The following is a 20,716-nucleotide window of genomic DNA, read 5'->3' as shown; positions in this document are numbered from 1 at the left end:
TAGTGCTTAAAGTTACTGTTTTCACAACATATCAGCGATAAGGTTTCCAGAAAAAGAACGAAGACGTGTGTCAAAATAATTAACCAATATTAATGAGAGTGCTTTCAATGGGTGCCTTTATCAATGTGATCGTACTATCAGCTATTCGCAGAGAACATGCATTGTGAAACGGTGTACTGATACGCTCGGATAACACCTTCGGGTAACAAAGAGAATGGCATGATAAATTGAATCAAACAAAGTGAAAAAATATATATTCTAGTACAGTAACCTATCCACGGCAGTTCTTTCACTATACAGCCAAGATAAATCAGGTATACAGTAATCGCCTCAAATAGGTGTGAAATGGGTTTCGATTGTATGGATCTCTGGGCAGTGTAGTTTTTTTTACTTCTCTGTTTTTGCTTCTCATTGCAACACCCGGTAAACGATCATCTTGAGCAAGCGCACATGCTTAAACCACCCATTACTTGGGGTTCATTGATGAGATCGCACTAATCACGTTCGCGTAGCATCTCGGTACCTACTACACAGATGGAATGGTGATTAATGGACCATCACTGATACTGATTGATTGAAATAAAGGTGCAATTATGGGGCGTTGAGAAACCGACCAGCGCAAGGGGTTGTTGAGAACATTCTCATAGATATTGTCTTGAGATAGAAGATACTGAAAACGATCGTTGTGAAAATTTGATAATAGCTACAAGTTGATTTGCCTTTCACAAGTCTCTCTTCTCAATGTAATTATGCAATATGCACACCAGCTCAGAATAATTTATGAGAAAAAATTGCATACATATATGGACACATAAAATTCCAGGAAATTTCAATAAAACGATACATGAACCTTAAACAGAAGAACTGACACGAGAACTGAGACTTCGATTCATGCCGTATTACTCACAAATTAAAAAAAAATATAGATTTCATGCATTTCTAAGTCATTTGCCATCTAACTAAAATTTCTTTTGGCCTCTTTCCTTTGGTGATATTGAAAATTTTTAAGTCGATTTAAGTATACAGATAAATATTGATAAAATTTAATTCTTACTTTTGTCTAGCTCAGAAGATGGTTGACAAAAATTTAAAATCTTCTTTTTTCAATCAGATCCTTAAGGGCAATTCAATTGCACTTTTGAGCAATGTAAGAAATTTTTTTCATTGTTTAGTATAAACAAAAGCTTTCTCGATACATTGTTAAATAAAATCTAATAATTCATTAAGAAAAGAAATACAACATCTTTCAAAGCATTTGATCACTTAGCAATACAGCAATAAACTTGCAGCTCATTATCTCACGGAAAAATCCCCGCGGATATTTAACCATTGATGGCGAAAACAAATGCTTTCTTGTGAAGGCATGCGACTCATCGCGTTTCTCTACCAATCGAATCAGTTGAAATACTTTTGTATAGGTACTGATTATTGCAACAACAAAAAAATAACCACAGAAATGGACAACCACAAATGGGTTTAGTTCACACTTTGATGAATACATCATTCCGTTAAGGTAGGTACAGCATTGCTCAATTTAGTGGCAAATCAAAAACTTGATAATTTTGTTAACTGAATTTTTTTATCAAACTGTCCTATCCTAATTTTTAAAAAAAAATCTGATTTCTCAGATCTTAGAATAAATCTCTACTATCGAATCTGATTTTGAATATCGATAATCAGAATTGAATATCTAATATTTTACACATGATATCTGATGTACAAGATCTAATATCTTATATCAGATAAATTAAGGTTGCTAGAAATTTTTCGGCACATATCCGGGCCGAGAAAATCCGGGCATATTTATATAAATACCTGGCACAATCCCGGCAATTGAATTAAACATTGACGACCGAAAATCCGGGCAATATCTGAACAAATTTTGTCAAAACCCAGAAATTATTCAACAGAAATCAAGAAAAAAACATTGTGAAAAAATAATTCTTTTCAAACGAAACTTAACGACAGATTTTAAATCGTATTGAATAAAAATCATTTTATTTAAACTTGCTCAAAAAAAATTCGTTGGGAAGCATAAATAAAATTTTTGAAAAAACAATTGGTTTTTTTTTGTTTGATTTGCCAAATAAAATGAAATGCAGGCTACCGGGCCATGCCGGATTTCCAAATTGTGTATTTAATATCCAGGCAAACCCGGATAAAACCAAGCAATCTGACACTGGATATCAGATGTCTGATGTCAGCTATTAGATGTCTTTAGATTAGAATGTCAGATGTCTCATGTCTGATGTCTGGTATCTGATATCTGATGCCTGATATCTGATATCTGTCACCTAATACCTGACGTCTGATGTCTGATGTCTGTTGACAAATGTCTGATGTCTGATATCCGATTTATGATGTCTGATGTAAGATATCTGATATCTGATTTCTGATATTTGATCTCTGATGTCTGATATCCGATGTATGATGTCTGATGTCTGATATCTGATGTCTAATTTCTGATGTCTGATGTCTAGTATTTGATGTCTGATGTCTAATATCCGATGTACGATGTCTGATGTCTGATGTCTGATGTCTGATGTTTGGTGTCTGATGTCTCATGTCTAATATCTGATGTTTGATGTCTGATGTCTGATGTCTAACATCTCATACTGAAGCCTGATGTCTAATGTCTGATGTCTGATATCTGATGCCTGATGTCAGATGTATGCCTGATATGTGATGTCTGATGTCTGATGTCTGATGTCTGATTTCAGATACTAATTTCTGATGTCTGATGTCAGATATCTGATATCTGTTATCTTATGTATAATTTCTGATGTCTGATGTCTGATGTCTGATGTCTGATGTCTGATGTCTGATGTGTGATATCCGATGTATGATTTCTGATGGCTGATGTTTAATTTCTGATGTCTTGTTTCCGATGTCTGATGTCTGACATATGATGACTGAAGTGTGACGTATGATGTCTGATGTCTAATGTCTGATGTCTGAAATCGGATATCTGATGTCTGATGTCTGATTTCAGATACAGATTTCTGATGTCTGAGTCTGATGTCTAATGTCTAATGTCTGATTTCAGATACTGATTTCTGATGGCTGATGTCAGATGTCAGATGTCTGAATTCTGATGTCTGATGTCTGAGTCTGATGTCTGATGTCTAATATCTGATTTCAGATACTGATTTCTGATGTCTGGTGTCTGGTGTCTGGTGTTGGATGCATTGGCTAGAAAAAAAATTGTTTTGCTATTAATATTTATATTTGGAAAAAAAAGTTGTTCCATGCAAAAACAAAAAAAGATTTCGCACTCAGAAATGCATGGCGTTGTATATATTATGCTTTTCTGATGGGATTATCCAGAAATCGTCTGAGTGCATGTAAAAAGATAAGGACATTCTTAAACGTTTAATAGCTTTTTATGGAAGTTGAAAAGAAATTGAAAGAATTTTCTAATGTTTGTGTTCTATTCCTAATTCTTCATATTGATAACAAAATTTACCGAAAAAACTAAACATTGTAAAATCCATTCACATTTTCTCATAATGTCACGACTTTGTGAAATGACTGACTGTGGAGCAAACGATGGAATAAGACATAAATATCCACAATCATCATAAAGTTGGTCTAGGCCAACCTGATATTTTTCACTGTCTGTCTAAACAGATGGGCAAGAGAGTATTTTTTTCTCATTCAGTTTGTATTGTGATAAATAAATTTGACTTTTTTGAGCACTAGTCTCATATCTGATGCCTGATATCTAATGTCTGATGTCTGAAATATGACGTCTGATTTCAGATACTGATTTCTGATGTTTGATGTCTGATGTCTGATGTCTGAGTCTGATGTCTGATGCCTGATGTCTGATGCCTGATGTCTGATGCCTGATGTCTGATGCCTGATGATATCTGATGTCTGAGTCTGATGTCTGATGTCTGAAGTCTTATGTTTGATGTCTAATGTCTCATATCTGATGCCTGATATCTAATGTCTGAAGTCTGAAATCTGATGTCTGATGTCTGATTTCAGATACTGATTTCTGATGTCTGATGTCTGATTTCTGATTTCTGATGTCTTGTGCCAGACGTCTGATGTCTGATGTCTAATATCGGATGTCTCGTGTCTGATGTATGATGTCAGATATCTGATGTCTGATGTCTGATATCTCATGTCTGATTTCAGATACTGATTTCTGATGTCTGATGTCAGATGTCTGATGTCAGATGTCTGATTTCTGATGTCTGATGTCTGAGTCTTATGCCTGATGCCTGATGTCTGATGCCTGAGGTCAGATTTTATGCCTGAGGTCAGATTTGCCTGATGTCTGATTTCTGATGGCTGATTTCTGATGTCTGATTTTTGTTGTCTGATGTCTGATATTTGATGTCTGATGTCTGATATTCGTTGTATCATGTATGAAGGTTGATTTCTGATAACTGATGTTTTATTTCGGATGTCTGATGCCTGATGTCTTACATCTGATGATTGATGTTTGATGTCTGATGTTTGATGCCTGATGTCAGATTACAGATACTGATTTCTGATGTCTGATATATGATGTCTGATGTCAGATTACAGATACTGATTTCTGATGTCTGATGTCTGATGTTTGATTTTTGTCATCTGATGTCTGAGTCTGGTGTCTGATTTCTTATGTCTGATTTTAGATATCTGATGTCTGAGGCCTGATGCCTGATGACTGATGTTTGCTCTCTGGTGTCTGATGTCTGAAGTCCCATATCTGATGTCTGATGTCTGGTATTTGATGTCTGATGTCAGATATTCGATGTATAATGTCTGATATCTGATGTCAGATGTCTGATTTCTCCTGTCTGATGTCTGATGTCTGATATTTGATGTCTGATGTATGATATCCGATGTATGATGTCTTATGTTTTATTGCTGCTGTCTGTCGCCTGATGTCTGATATTTGATATCTGAATGTCTGAGTCTGAATATCTGATGTCTGATAACTGATTTCTGATGTCTGATGTGTGGTATTTGATGTCTGATGTCTGATATGTGATGTTTGACGTCTGATGTTTGATTTCTTATGTCTGATGCCTGATTTCTTACATCTGATGTCTGTTGTATGATGCCTATCTGATTTCTTGTATCTGATTTCTGATGTCTGACGTCTTCGCCAGCGGCTTCGGCGTAGTGGTTAGAGTTCAAGTCATCTACGCCAAAGTTCATGAGATCGATTCCCGGTCATGGCATACAGAGTACACTTTCTGGTCTTGTGGTTTTAGCATTTGTAAGATGCTAGCCATCATTACTTCGAAAGATGTGCGCTTAGAATTAAGGAAAGAAGATCTCTTCAAAGAAATATGAAGTTTCACTGAGATCCTATGTGTGTGTGTTTGTTTCCAAAAAAAAAAAAATAGCTAAAGTTAATGTTTGATGTCTGATGTCTAATATCCTACGTATGATGTCTGATGTTTGATTTCTGATGTCTGATGTCTGATGATGTCTGATCTAATTTCTTGTGTCATATTTCAGATGTCTGATGTCTTATTTCTGATATCTGATATCTAATATTTTCTATCTGATATATGATACCTTCGATCTGATATTCAATATTGGAGGATACCTTACACACGGTGTGCCAAAATACGTTATTAAAACTAAAAAATGACCACCAAAACGGCACTCGACATTCGAAAGATATAGTATTCAGGCATCTATCCTGAAAATTTGGAAATGTTTCATCGGGCTTTTTTGAAATTAGAGCGATTTTAAATTTTAAGTCAATTTGCATTAGATTTCCAATGGGGTTTTTCGACCTTATGTTCTATGACCATGGATTTTTCTGACTACTCATATTTTATGACAATCACCCAGTTCAATGACTTTATAGAAAATTTCATGCCCGACAACTTTGTGAAATATTGGAAAAAGATTTGAGTTGATCCTGAAAAGTTATTGGCAATTTTCAAAAACTTTATTAGACTGATTGAAATTTTTCCATGTTTTTTTTATTTTTTTTTTTAATTCCGCGTCACTAAAAAGCGAATATCTTCCCAGGCGTAGTTTGATTCGTGTTTGGGTCTTCAACCTTTTTTTCGTGCTTAGAATGTGCTTAGTCGAACAAGGTAAATAGCGTAATATTAGCTTTAAAATAGTCATTTTTGATTACCTTCTTGGATTCAACAAAAAAAAAATCGATATTTTTAATTTTAAATTAAAAATCAACACAGAGACCACTGTTATAGTCCACTACAGCATTTAAGAGATGACCATTGTACAACTTTGATGTATCGGGGGTTTGATATTGTTTCCACGTTTCTGAAAAATCATGATGAACACCCTCCGAGGCTTGTTCTCCGAATACACCCTGCGATTTTCCGGGGTATTTGAAAAAACCTTTTACATGGAATCGTAGAATGTGGAATTTGGAAGAGTTTGGCAGTTTTTCTTGATGTCCCCAAAGTCCTCAAGTTTCCGTTACGTGTCATTAAATATTGCTTACTGACATCGCAATATGGGCACGGATGTGCTGACGAATGAGCCATTATGCCCGTTATAATATTTATGACTTTTAAATCTCCTGCAACACATACATCGAAGTCTTGCAACTGTAGCGCGTTTCAAATTGAAGCAATATTCTCATATTTTTCTTCCAGTTTTGGGGCAAGAGCAAAAATCAAAAGGCTAATAGTTGATTGAATAATTTGACGTTATTATACTATAAGCCTGTTTGGGCAGACCATTTCGGATGGGTTAAAGATAGGTGTTATCGTGTTGATGACCAAACTAAAAAAGGACATTTATTTGATTTCCATCATTTACATTAATTCTTCCCGCCGGAATTAAACAATAGGTTACAGAAAACAATGACAAACTGGCAACATTTAGGACTTAAATTATAGCAACGATTCTAGGGGGTTTCAACTATTGACATAATTACATTACGATTCGGGTGACCAATATTGATGAGATTCATCATACCGGCCACCAAAAACAACTGTTTTTACATTGGTTACCCTAGCATTGTTTTGGTTAACTTTCGTGCTTTTGTTTTTAGAAGGCACGGTACACTTTTCACTGTACACAACTCTTCTGGTTTGCAGAAAAAATTAAAGTCTCTTTGCAGATCGTCTAGCGGATAAACTGTTGCTTCGGATTCACTAACTGGATGGTACAATGGAACGGTTGGGTAGGTATGTCGGACAGTTGATTGCTGGCAGTTGGATTCTGATCGGGAATGAAGTTTGGACTCCGTAAGAGTATTGTTCAAACTCTTCTGGCCGCTGGACAAATTGATCAGTAATTGACACTATCACTTCCAAAGTGTTTGCAAAATACTTTTAGCAGCTAGTACTGCCTGGCAGACAGTACGGCAGGTACCCAGATGGCTGGCATTGGACCTACCAGTACATCACAACTGGGTCGAATCACTGATCGGGAACGGAACAAATAACATGGGTCACAGATAGGCGTGGGCTTTGGCTTACGAAACAGGATCACAATGATGTCCAACGGGTAGGTACGGTACTGCAAATCGGCTCGGCTTCATTGGGAGTTAACAGGTTGCCTTTCGAGAAAATCGTTATGCGAGATAGTTTGGACTATCTGCTATGCGGCAAGTACTGGTCGGGCAACCAGCACGGCAGGGATCCAGACGGCTGGTATTCGCCCTGAATACCAGTACCATCCATCCGAATCGCATATCTTATCGGGATGAGACAAGATTAATCGGCAACGAACGGCTGGGGTGAATCAAAACTGCTTTGAAACTATCGGTACGGCGATCAACTGTCGGGTCGGATGTGTCGAATAGGGATTTTGAAGGGTTGCTCAAACGTTACTACAGGAATAGGAGCTTAACTCCAATCCTGGTCACGGCACCAAATGTTTGGGCAGACCATTTCGGATGGGTTAAAGATAGGTGTTATCGTGTTGATGACCAAACTAAAAAAGGACATTTATTTGATTTCCATCATTTACATTAATTCTTCCCGCCGGAATTAAACAATAGGTTACAGAAAACAATGACAAACTGGCAACATTTAGGACTTAAATTATAGCAACGATTCTAGGGGGTTTCAACTATTGACATAATTACATTACGATTCGGGTGACCAATATTGATGAGATTCATCAAAGCCTAATGTTCATAACTATTTCTAAAAATCCTTTGAACACCGCCATCCTTGAAACGTTCAGCTTTGGACTGCTGTCCCAGTGAAATCACCGACAAAGTAATTTTAAAAGAACTACCTCCACCGTCCATTCCAAATTTAAAAATTAGTCCTTCATCAGTCATATTTCGCGAGTCTCGAATCTTTCCAATATTTTTTTTTACATCGACGCAGTATACTATAGGTGCTTCTTTGACGTTTCCTCCCATATCACCCAACTTCTTGATTTCGAAGAAATCCTTTAATTGCCGGTTATATGAGCCTAACTTTTCTTTAAGATTAGGCTCAAAATTTATACCCATTATACGGAAGTTTCGTGTAAAACTAAGGGTTTTCCTCACGCTTAAGTTGTTGTCAACTTTCATTTCGAACGCATTCTGGGCAGATACAGGAGCAGTTGGTTTCAAAGAGCTGTGAGCTCGAATGATGACTATTACCCATAGATTTACTATAACATATACATTTGTGCTGAAAATTCTATCTCAAACAACTTTATCGAAGACCCAAAAACGATTCAAACTACCCCTGGAAAGATATTCGTTTTTTAGTGAAGCGGAATTGAAAAAAAAACTAAGAAACATGGAAATATTTCAATCAGTCTAATAAAGTTTTTGAAAATTGCCAATAACTTTTCAGGATCAACTCAAATCTTTTTCCAGTCTTCCACAAAGTTGTCGGGCAAGAAATTTTCCATAAAGTCATTGAACTGGGTGATTGTCATAAAATATGAGTAGTCAGAAAAATCCATGGCCATAGAACATAAGGTCGAAAAACCCCATTAGAAATCTAATGCAAATTGACTTAAAATTTAAAATCGCTCTAATTTCAAAAAAGCCCGATGAAACATTTCCAAATTTTCAGGATAGATGCCTGAATACTATATCTTTCGAATGTCGAGTGCCGTTTTGGTGGTCATTTTTTATTTTTAATAACGTATTTTGGCACACCGTGTACACCGAATATATGATCAGTAATATTAATACATGAAGGCAAAGAATTCCCATCGATTTTATTTTTTTATCTTTCTTCCGGGAGTTTCATTTTCCCTGTGAATTTTTGAGCAAATGTTTGATTTATCCCTTATTGAAGATACCTGTGATGTTAATATTTATTTTCGTACCAACAATGGTGTGCTGCATTCAATCGCAGCTTTTATCTGCAAGTGCACTTAATTTACACTTGACTGTTGTTGTGTTAGTTTTGTGTGCACCTAGATGATTGTATCGTACATAGAAGGTGCGAACAAGCAGCGCATGCCAAATCGACGTTCTTCAGGTAGCAGCCAGCACCCAAAGTAAACAAGCCTTTATTTATTGATAATGAGTCGCGTAGATAGCGTTAAACTCACTGACAGCGTCTCTACTAGGCCGGTTGAAGTATAATCATATGACGATTAAGGAATGTTGGATAACAGCCGCTTTGAGCTTGAGAATGCTACGCCTCGTGTGTTTGTCTGAGTTCAATTAACTTCGATGGGTTTCAATTGCACAGTTTTTTGCGAATGAAAGGAAAATCTTCCATTTTTTTATTTACTTTCTTGAAGAATATTTTTTTATTACCTAGTTTTATTTTATGGTTAAAATATCACGAAAAATCGATATATCCCATATCTGATGTTTAAGATTAACGAAATATCGTAATTGAAGACCACCGAGTTTCGTTGGAAGCAATTGCAGTTGCTTTCTACATAAACCATAAACCGGCACACCTTTATTGTAGCGCGATTGAACAAAAATTAGATAGCTTCCGCCAAGTGGACGTTAATTCGCAACCACACGTCCCATACAAACACACCTCATTGAGAGTAGAGTTGTCCCGAAATGAGCAAACAACAAGGCCAGCTCAACTAAATTCGAAGCTTCCTAAAGTGTTGGTGGTCGCATCGTGGATGGATCACGTCACCGATTTCTGCCTCTTGGACGTGTTCATATTTTTAGACACCCACCCGCTACCGGTGATATGTCGCTGTAGCTGTTTCCAGTTCACAGTTTCAATGCAGGAGCACCACCTCTCTGAGTGCAATGGATAGTTTACATACTTATTTATTAACATCTTACGGTTACCGCTTTTCCGATGAACTACTCACAAATCCAATAGTACTCAGAATGTGACGTGGGCAGTGGGTATTTCGCCGTATTGCTTTATCCGGTCATCATCTTTCGTTCGTCAAAACCAGTCAGAACTCGATCGAAACTTCGAACGGCTTCATGATGACGACGGCTTTATGGTGTCGTCGGTCGAGTTGATGATGTTTTGATGGTTTTTGAATGAGACACGCTACCACCAGGCAGTTGTTGGTGGAAACAATTGTTGTTTAGTCGGTTCAGTTATTTATTGATAGTTTCAATCGAGAACAACGGACGCCTTCCAATGAGGAAACATTCGATTGGCAATAACCCGTCCGTGGTCGTCCGTTTGCTTCCAGAAAGTGGATCGCGTCTGGTGTGTTTTTAAACTATTTTATTAAAGTTGGTCAGGTCCGAAATTGGAACAAGGCAGTACCGAGAACAAAATCCATATGAAGCAAAGTTTATTTGACATTCGCATAAAAAACGATGCAGGTATGAAACTTTCTATTTCAGGATATCGATCAGATGCAAAAACATATTTTGATAAATTTCATTCAAAAGTAGAGAGCATGTCGAACGTAAAATCGATTTTTGATATTCGAAAAATATATTTTAATTAGTCAACGGAAATGAAGTTCTGTTATTTTTACCAGATTCTTCAACCTCGGAGTAGTCTTGTTAATATGTTCGATAACTTTTGTAACCAGTTTTTTTTCGGTGAAAGGGGAGATGGGGGCTTAATGGCTACCTTAAGGAAAATGCTTATTTAACCATAGAGAACAGCTGTAATATGTAAATTACATCATTGTTTCAGACACTCAAATAGTCTATTGCCTAACCCTTTAATGCATGACTTTTTAAAAATGAGAATTGCAGTTATTGATTCAGTGAAATAATAATATTTTAATTCGAAAAACAAAACTCAACAGGTTCGAAGTCGTTATTTTGAGTATTATAAAAGTTATGACTCATCAAAGTTGAAAAATATCTTCATTTCAATACGGTTTTGCTAATTTCTTCAAAACCTAGTGGATTGGGTGCAGGAAGGTGTTTGTGATTGATTGAGATTAAAATTTTTTTTAGAATTTGCAAATCTGAAGAAATAACAGCGATTTTCCAAAAACAACTTTTTCAAAAAAAATAAATAAATTCGATTTTTGCAATTTTTTTGCATACTTTGTTCGATATCTCACACACACAATAAAATATGGTGATAAAAATACCATGGGCTAATTTCTTTTAATCTCCAGGATATTTTTTATGAACACATCACTCAAAAATATTCACGCGTTTTCGAGATATTTGGATTTTGATTAGTGTTGTTTTAAAACAACACTATGCATTAAAGGGCTAATTGGATGAAACTTGAAAAAGTAGATAAAAACGTTTAAAAATGCATTTTAAAATTTTTTGCAGAAAGTTGAAAACCAGTCACTGTAGAGGCATAATGAGAAACCCCCCGAGGCAGTATGAGCACCATTAATGAAGGCATAATGAGCCTTTTCTGCGGGGAATCTAGCAGCGAATTCGACTCGATGAAGTCAACTGAGTAATAGAGCTACAGCTTAACTTGTTTCGTCTGACGATTTGGCCTATAGGTTAGATGTCGGAGTGGTAATCAGTAGGCTCGAGTTCGATTCCTGGAGGAGGTGATTCTTTTTTATTTATCATTCATGATCATGATTGCACTAAGCGGTGAGGCGTAGATTCATCAAACAAAGCAATAACAAAATAATCAAGGTCTCTTTGTAGAATTCAAAGAATTAACACATGCTCATACATTATGTTTCTGGTGTTTTGTTTGACGGATGATGCTTTGATGCTATTAGCCGTATAATGTAACAATAAAAAAATCAATCATGAATGGTATGTGCAAAAAAATCCCCTCGAACAGGAATCGAACTCGAGTCTACTGATTACCTCTCCGACACCTAACCAATAGGCTAAATCGACAGACGAAACAAGTTAAGCTGTAGCTCTATTATTCAGTTGCCTTCATCGAGTTGAATGCACTGATAGATTATACAGCAGAAAATGCTAATTATGCCTTCATTGAAAGTGCTCTGTTCGCCTCTAGTGAACAAATTAAAATAAAAACGCGTTTTAAAAAGTGAAAAATCAAAAAATTTATGATGTTGAAAATTGAGAAACAATGTGTAGATCATGTTGCAGTGCGTACATTTCAGATCAAGATGATTTAAAGGTCATAAAAGCTTATTTGGTGGTACTCAAAAATTATAATACTTTCGTCACTTGAGAACCTAGCTGGTTATTTTTTATATTTCTGTAAAGATGAAAAGGATATTTCTTATTTGGTGAAAAATTAATACTATGGGTAGTACGAAACAAGTCCTTATGAAAATTTGTTTAAGAAAATACGTACTTATGTAGAAAAAAGGAGTGCTCATTATGCCCTGGGTGCTCGTTATGCCCTCATCTCCCCAACATATCCGAAATTAGACTTCTCAAAATGTAAAATACATGTCAAAGTAGTGACAGTTGTCAGAGTTACAGACTAGGTGAGAAGCAGGCTATAATGCTATATGCACCTACTAAGCTAAATGCGCCTATTTATGTTTTAAGCATTTATGTGTTTCATATAATTTAATTGAAAATGCAAGAAACTGACAACTCTCAAAAAGCAATGATTAGATATGTTGTTTTACCAGCCGTTTCGCCAAACGGCTGTAGGCGCATTTACACTCCAATAATGAACTACCTAGACTGAACTCCTGGTACTAACCAGGTTAGTTGAAACAGCATCCACCTCATAAACGTACCCGCGCAAAATTTTTGTCCGTATTCCGAAATCCGAATTCATAGTAAAAGTACTATGAATTACAATGAGCATAGTATTTTCGACAATACACCCAAAATTTAGCGTTTACTACAATCATGAGTAACGAATATCATAGCGTAATTGGCATAAGAAAGGAACTCGTGCGAGGATGATTCGATTTGCGACCGCCGGCATTAACCTCCTAGCGCATCCGCATTGCTTATGACTGAAAGAAACCAAATAAAAACGTTTTCACGTCCCTCCCTATCGCACCACAAGACGATGGAGGGTGAAAATAAATACCGGCCAATATCAGGCAGTGCCTTTTCAATCATATCATCTTTGGTAGCGCATTTTCGGCACAGAGATTTGCTAAATAGGCGTTGGATTTTTGCAACCTCTTCTATGGGTGTACAAATGACGATGTTTCAAAATTACCATGGGTAAGGTTGCCAGAATTTTTTCCATTCCCATCCGGGCCTAGCAAATCCAGGCATTTTTTCAAAAAAACCTGGCAAAATCCGGGCATGGATTTCAATTTTTCAAATCCAAAAACCGGGCAAAAACCGGGCAAAATTTAGGTGTTATTATATATAAAACCAAAGAAAAAATGCAAAAAAACAAATAAAATATATATTTTATTAATGTAATTGCAGACTTCCAAAAACTTTTTGGAACACTTAAATATTTAAAGATTTATAAAAGTAAATCAGCGAAATTATTTGAAACAACCGTTGAAAATTTCCATACCGTTAATCGATTTTAATGAAACTTACTCAAAAACTATGTTTTTTTTTTGTTTCTTTGTGAAAATTGTGAAAAAATCCGGGCAACATCCGGATTTTTTTCACGATATCCGGGCAACTGGGCCGGACCGGACTTCCTCGAAATTTTGCATCAAATATTCGGGCAAACCCGGATAAAACCGGGCAATCTGGCAAGCTTAACCATGGGCATTGACATGGACATTGGACATGGACATTCAATAATCATAATTTAAATTTTGGATTCGATTTCAATTTATTCCGTTTCAAATCACATCGATCACACACAAATATGGATATAATGAATGGCCGTAAAAAATACTGGTGTTGCAAAACAGAAATCAGATATAGAATATTACGGAGTAAGTAGAAAAATTCTGTAACCTATTTCTTGATTCGAGTTAAATCATTAAAACATAGGAGATTCAAGCAACAGCAAATCAAAAAACGGGATTGCGTATTATAACCATCATTATGATTATTCAGAGCCAAAAGGGATAGTTAGAAGGTATGTATTTATAAATGCTGTTTTAATATGGAGGAAACAGTGTTTAGCGATATACATTTAATTCATCTCCAGAGCTAAAAATCCACGAGCAGCAGACATTTGAAAATTGATTTGACTTAATTTTGCGCGCTGTTTGATTTTTTTTCTATCAGTGTGACATATTACAAAGATGAAGAAAATAGAGATTTTTCCTGTTGGGGAGAGAGGACTTTACTCCTTTGTGACGCTTTTGGTTTTTCATGTAGGTTATTTACTGTATCATTAATCAATTTTTGATTTCACTCTAAACAGATTAATTTTAAACTACTAAACGCCATATTCCTAAAACTAGAACTGATAGACATAATCTGACTAAATGATCGAGCTCAGGACACAAAAATCTTTCACCAAAAATGTGCCCATGTTAGAATTTTTCTTTTCTATTTCAAAACTATCCTGTTTAAAGTCGACTTTTTTCTCTGCTTCAAGGCAATAGCTCAAGTTGATTATTCAGAAAATATTTATTTGATTTTTGACCAACACGACACGACTGGGTTTAAAGATTTTATCAATTATATTACTAAAACTGCTTCTAGCTTATTCAAACAATTATAATTGAAAATTTAAGTAGAAAGTTTTAGATTTTAAGAAGAAATTCCACTTTGGATCTGAAAGTTTGGCTATATCAATAAGAATTATTAAGGACTCTTCTTTAATGAACAATATTACCGATCAGAAATTTACTTATTATTTCATTTTTTTATTATAGGTATTCAAAATTCTACTAAAAAATAGATAGAATACGCACATTTAAAAAAATACGAATTTTAATTTTTTTTTATAAATCATTTGTCGCTTATTTTTTACTATTTCATCCGTTTCAGTTCAAATCAAATTGAGGCTCTCAAAATTATAGGGAGATAGCGCCAAAATTATCGATTTGAGTTAAATTTACCAGTTGATTTTTCTTATCTTAATCTACATCTGGTTCAATACTCAGATTATTGAAAAACATTTTTTTAACACTTTTTCTTCTGACCTAAAACATTCCAAGTTAAAAAATATATCAAAAATCAAGCAACTTGACAACTCTGAAGCGCGTTTTCTTGAAACTATCATTTGGGTTATTATCTGTCTCTGAATCTGAGGCCTCAATAAAAAATTTGTTATGAGAGCTTAAAATTCGAAATATTATCAATGCAAATAAAGTTCCAAAAGCTTAAACCTAAGGTTGATAATTTTATTTTAGAATTTATCGATTTGAGATTTTTATCTTCGTTTTCTTCGCCAAAAATATGTGCATTATTTTCATCCGAGAGATTCATGAAAGAGTTCAGAAAGTGATAATTTTTAAACTTCAAGATATACAAATTACGAAAATTATCTTTTTATCTATATATTTTCATGATGATTATTATAGATTCGCAGATTGTTTTATAAAAAGTACATCCAAGTTTTGCAAAAGGATATAAAAATAAATATTTAAGGGGAGGAGTAGTGTGCAGCAAATATTGAAGACTCCCCCTCCTCCTTCATTCGACCTTTTTAAATGAACGTTTTTTCACCAAATAAATGGTTCCTTTTTATAAACTGACTAGCTGACCCGGTGTGCTTTGCAAAAATAAATTAAATTATAAAAAAAAAATTAAATATTGTTTTTTTTTGTAGGTATCATAAGTACTAGGTTTATTTCAAAAAACTTGTATGGAAACCCATCTTTTCCCCTCGCATCTGCAAATGCTGCAAGGAGGTAGCGATCCTATTTTATTGGTTAAAAAGTTTTAAGAAATACATTGGCCCTTATTCTGCGCCTCGAGTGACGTGACGATAGTAGAGTCACCCAAGTCACTCTATTCCAGCAGTCGGTTTAGGTGAGGAACGTCACTTCGGATGAACTTTGTGAGTTCTTACCCTATTCTCGTAGTCACCGTGGGTGAGAATCGTCGCATTCGGGTGACGATTTTAGGTGACAATTGTCGGTACCTTTTCAGGTGGTGACGAGATAGAAATTTAATCGAGAATTTATGTAAATCACAATGTTAGGCTCTAAATGGTTAATTATACTAATGAATGATAGTTTTGGAAATAAAATTAAGCAAATTTATTAGCAAATATGATTTTTAAATATATTGAAACTTTTTCATTGCTATCTCAAATATATAATTTGGATTGGAATACTGAATGGAAAATATGATCTTCTAATGAAATCTAAAATTCAGATTCAATTGAAGTTTGTTTTTCGAACCGTTAAAACGATGAAATGACGAAAACTTTGGAATTCAAATATTATAGTACTTTTAATTTTATTTTCACTTTTTAATAATATGCTATGCAAAGAAACCGGATTTAGGTTTATGTGACCGAAATTTGTCGTTTGAATCTGATGCTGCTGCTGCTATTTCGTTGGTTTCGATAAATGCTCGGCATTCCATGATCTCCTATCTGGCAGGCGAAACAACTTCCGGCATGCCACGGGGGTAACTTCAGTTGAGGAAAATATATAAACCGGCAGCATTCGCCATTACTGAAAACGAAAAAAAAAACTTAACTTCTCTTGGATGATCGAACAGTTTCAGGTACAAAACACAAATTATTTTACATACCTGATAAACCTTTGGAAATGTTTAACAAACACCGCCTTTTTGTGCGCTGGGTTTTTGGAGCAGCAGCCGTCGGCATCTGATTTTTTTTCCCCGGCAATATGACCCAGATCCGAACTTAGCTTCGATGAACGAAATTTCCACTTACGTCGCACAAATCGTCCGTTTTTCTTCCTGAAGCAGCTTGCTGTAACCGTACCATCCGATGATGGCCATTTTCGAACCAAAATTCTAACCCGAAATTCTAAAAACTTACTTCGGAAAATCCGAAGCGAGAGCAAAATCCAAACAACACCAGCAAAATTCTACCATTTTGACAGATGTGTTCATTCGGTCACTCACCTTGAGTGAACCTCTGTCACTTTACCCACAACGACTCCGGGAATAAGGTGACAAATCTCACGGTGACTCGAGGTGAGGTGACAATCGTCACCTCATGCGCGGCGCAGAATAAGGGCCATTAACATGTATATGGAACTCCCTCCGTCCCTCCCCTATCCATACTGCAAGTCAATGTGTCTGTAACATTCCTTGGAAACATATCTCGAACTCAAATACCTTCCCATGTAAATTTTGATTTTGCAAATTATTTTTTGCTTGATTAATTCTATACCAAGGAAATAATATTAGACCCCCTCTCCATTTCCTATGTAGTCACTGGAAAAAAGATGGTGTTTCAAATAATCATAGAACCATTTCTCGTACCCAAATGATTTCCCATGTCATATTTGGTTCCATTTGTTTGATAGGTTCTTGGTTTATGCAAAACAATTTGATGTGAGCTCCCCTCTTCCCTAACTTTATCCCCAATTGAAGAAGGAAGGAGTCTCGAAAAAGCATAAAACCATTTATCGTATCCAAATGCCCTTCCATGTCCAATTTGATTCCATTTCCTAGATTAGTTCTTGAGCTATGCGAAACATTGTAACGGAGCCCCCTCTCTTCTTCCTATCCTCTTATTCCTAGTACTGGAATACCATTCCAAGCTAAATTTGGTTCCATTTGCTGGATAAGTTCTCGAGTGATGTAAAAAATAGTATGAGTGAACCCTTCCACTTTAAAACTTTCCCACAGGAAGAACAGAGGGGCATTCCTCGAATTCTTGTTGAATTTTATCGACGTTTTTCGGCGAGTTTTACAAATTAAAAAACGTTTTTATACCATTTGTCCAGACGTTTCAAGCTACTCTGATATTCGCTCCTCTTCAGTGGACACTAAAATTTATTTTAAATTACTAATAATTACTAAAATTTTAATTTTTGTTTTCAAACTTACGAATTACTGGCTTTCGTCTATACTAATTTGTTCTGGCTCAGTTTGTTTTGTTTTGCGTTTACATTTGTGTGTCAGTGTCTGTGTTAATTTGGAAATGACGGGGTCGTATGCTGTTTTAAAATTACATGAATCTCGTTGTCTGTTTACAACATTGTTGTCCCCTCTTAGTTTAATGTAAAAGGTTTATGTAGTTATTCTTGCGTTGTATCCTGCTACTCTCTCTAAAATTTTGGTGTTTTCAGAGAAAGGATCAATTCAGCATTTTTTTCCAGCATTTTCTCGAAATTTTGTATTTATATGATGTTATGTAATGTCCTATGTAAATGAATGTTTTTATTCAAAATAATCTGAATTATCAAACAGTGTTGCCAGGAACAGGGATTGTTTTTTTTTTTTTGGAACATCTTCCAAGTTGTTCTTTCCTAAGCCTTAATATTACATAATCAATGCATCACACGCAGGTGCTTTGGGTATATTAGTTAAGTAGGATTAACGAAAAAAGATATGACAGTATCAATCCCTTCTATGTCAAGTGGAGTTTAATACAGGGGATCATCCATAAAACAACTCAGTTTTCTTAAATATAGATGAAAAATTATAGACTTTTGTGAAGACAGTGTTGACAGTGAATTTAATTGGTTATGGTGTGAAAAGTCAAGTTTCTTTATTCCTAAATCTTCTGAATGTTAAAATGGATTTTTTCTTAACATCGATGCTTCATTCGTGGGTGACAACTAGAAACGTGACTTAAGTTTCTCTGTAGCCATTGCGCGACCACGGAAAAACGCTCAATGGTATTCGTGTGCCCAATAATATGTGCTTTTTACATTCCTCAACTAAATCGCAGCGGCGCGGTCGTCGTAGGCAATCTTGTTTGTATTTCGACTGATAAGATAAAACATTCCCGTGATAGCAAAATGCTGAAGAACACCGACTGACTATAGCTGACGGTCGAAGATAACCGCATCGCGGTTACATCGCACAATTGAGATACCGTTTCGTGATTTAAGTTTGCAAGTTGCCCATACATCATTCCCAAGTTACCTTCAATTTGCATCTGAAATTTTTAGACAGTGCGCGTTTCAAGCCAATAACATCCAGCTTCCTCATTTGTCGAATCGTTCTCCAACAACGAAACCACTTTATCTTCATAGTGTGCTCCAACAGGCAAAATCTTAATGACAGCCAAATTGCCGTAAAATGGTTCTGGAATTAACACAACGTTGCTAATGAAGCGACAGGAAGCTACGTGAATTCTCAAATGAAGTGAAATTTCAAATATTTTATCATTAAGGAAGACACAACACCCAATACAGTGATAGTGAAAACAAGTACCTTATATCACGGGGTTTGTGCAGAAAATGCAATTAATTTAGTGAGTGTATCAGAAAGTGTTGATTTTTGAAAACCCCGGAAAATGTCCTACGGATACAGTAGTGGCCGAACGGCCAGCCAGTCTTCAATCTATGACTATCCGGAACATCTGAATCCCTTCTATGAGGACGAAAACCACAAACGGCTCCGGTTTTGGCAGTTTAACCGGAGTTCAAGCGGATCGGGGCGCCGGGGCAGTCTGGTCAGCCTCAAAGATAACATCCGAGACATGTGGTAAGTGTTTTTTGATTTTATTTTTTTTTTTTGCTGTCTGCCATTGCCTTTTATGATATGGAAATCCGGGATGCGCCTAGCCATTTCGAGGGTTTCGAACTAGCTAGCAATCTATCGAACGGCCGGCGTTCCATCAAGTTTAATTAATTTGTCCCCTCGAACACGCGAGACTCTCAATGTGTCTGCGCAGATCGACCGGGGCAATTCATTTGGATGGCTCAACAAGTCGAATTGTTCAACAAATACTAATTCCTCGCACGTTTACTGCTTTCATGAGTTTCGGTTGTGTTCTGAATGAGAACATTTCCAATAATGAGGCTCAGCTTTATTCTGAAGATGGCTGATTTGAAATAAATAAACCAACCAATATAATTTCAAAATTTGATACTCAACTAAAAGAAATTGATATGTTTTGATTACCTATCAACACATTTTCCTATAAAAGTTATCACACTTTTTAAATTAATTAATAAGACTGTTAACGCAGGGTTTTTTTTTATTTTTCGCAAAATGTTGCTATGTTGTCTAAAAAATTGACAAAATCGAGGCATTCGATTTCATAATTTTGAACAATAATGAACGATTATGGAATATGAAACAAAATAATCATGAACAAAATTACTAAAATTTTATACTTAAAGCTTAAACAAGAATTTTTCCAATGTTCAAGTTCTCGAAAGTGAATAAAATGAATGAATGGTTCCCTTTTTCATTTGAAGATTTTTATAGGGTCAATATTGTCGTAATTTTACGATTCTTACGAATCTTACCTTAGAGATTCACTCAAACACCTCTGCCACTCACAATATCAATGACTGACTTTTGTTTGTTTGGTGTTGCAAAAACCATAAACGTTGGCATATACATTTATTTTATTTTATTAATCTTCAGTGTTGCCAAATACGACTAAAATTTTAATTTTATTTAGTTTCTACATATGCTTTATCTCATCTCTACATTCCTTCTCACCTTCTTTCTCAATTACAGTTTTTAACTTTTAGACTTTTGACAATTCGAAAAAAAAAT

General features: G+C 35.6%; 1 protein-coding gene and 1 long non-coding RNA gene across 6 annotated transcripts in view; one reads left to right on the top strand and one right to left on the bottom strand.

Moving 5' to 3' along the window:
• Positions 1–20,716, top strand: part of LOC129747212 (uncharacterized protein DDB_G0290587) — a 75,435-nt gene that overhangs the window by 7,711 nt on the left and 47,008 nt on the right. For 2 of the 5 annotated variants that reach the window (XM_055741305.1, XM_055741306.1), the window contains exon 2: positions 19,237–19,690. In XM_055741305.1, coding sequence (XP_055597280.1) covers positions 19,500–19,690 — 191 coding nt within the window. In that variant the 5' untranslated portion in view covers positions 19,237–19,499. Of the gene's footprint in view, positions 1–19,020; positions 19,691–20,716 lie in introns of those variants that run through there. The other 3 variants (XM_055741309.1, XM_055741308.1, XM_055741307.1) reach the window with 2 other exon arrangements.
• LOC129747215 (uncharacterized) lies at positions 16,486–16,965 on the bottom strand. The gene is made up of 2 exons (XR_008737466.1): positions 16,811–16,965; positions 16,486–16,731 (listed from the first exon to the last, which is right to left on the bottom strand). It is a non-coding gene; the product is annotated as an uncharacterized LOC129747215 (long non-coding RNA).

Source organism: Uranotaenia lowii, chromosome 2, assembly GCF_029784155.1.
Source record: "Uranotaenia lowii strain MFRU-FL chromosome 2, ASM2978415v1, whole genome shotgun sequence".
Lineage (NCBI taxonomy): Eukaryota > Metazoa > Arthropoda > Insecta > Diptera > Culicidae > Uranotaenia > Uranotaenia lowii.
The sequence above is the reverse complement of the archived record's forward strand: the minus strand, read 5'-3'. Positions and strand labels throughout refer to the sequence as shown.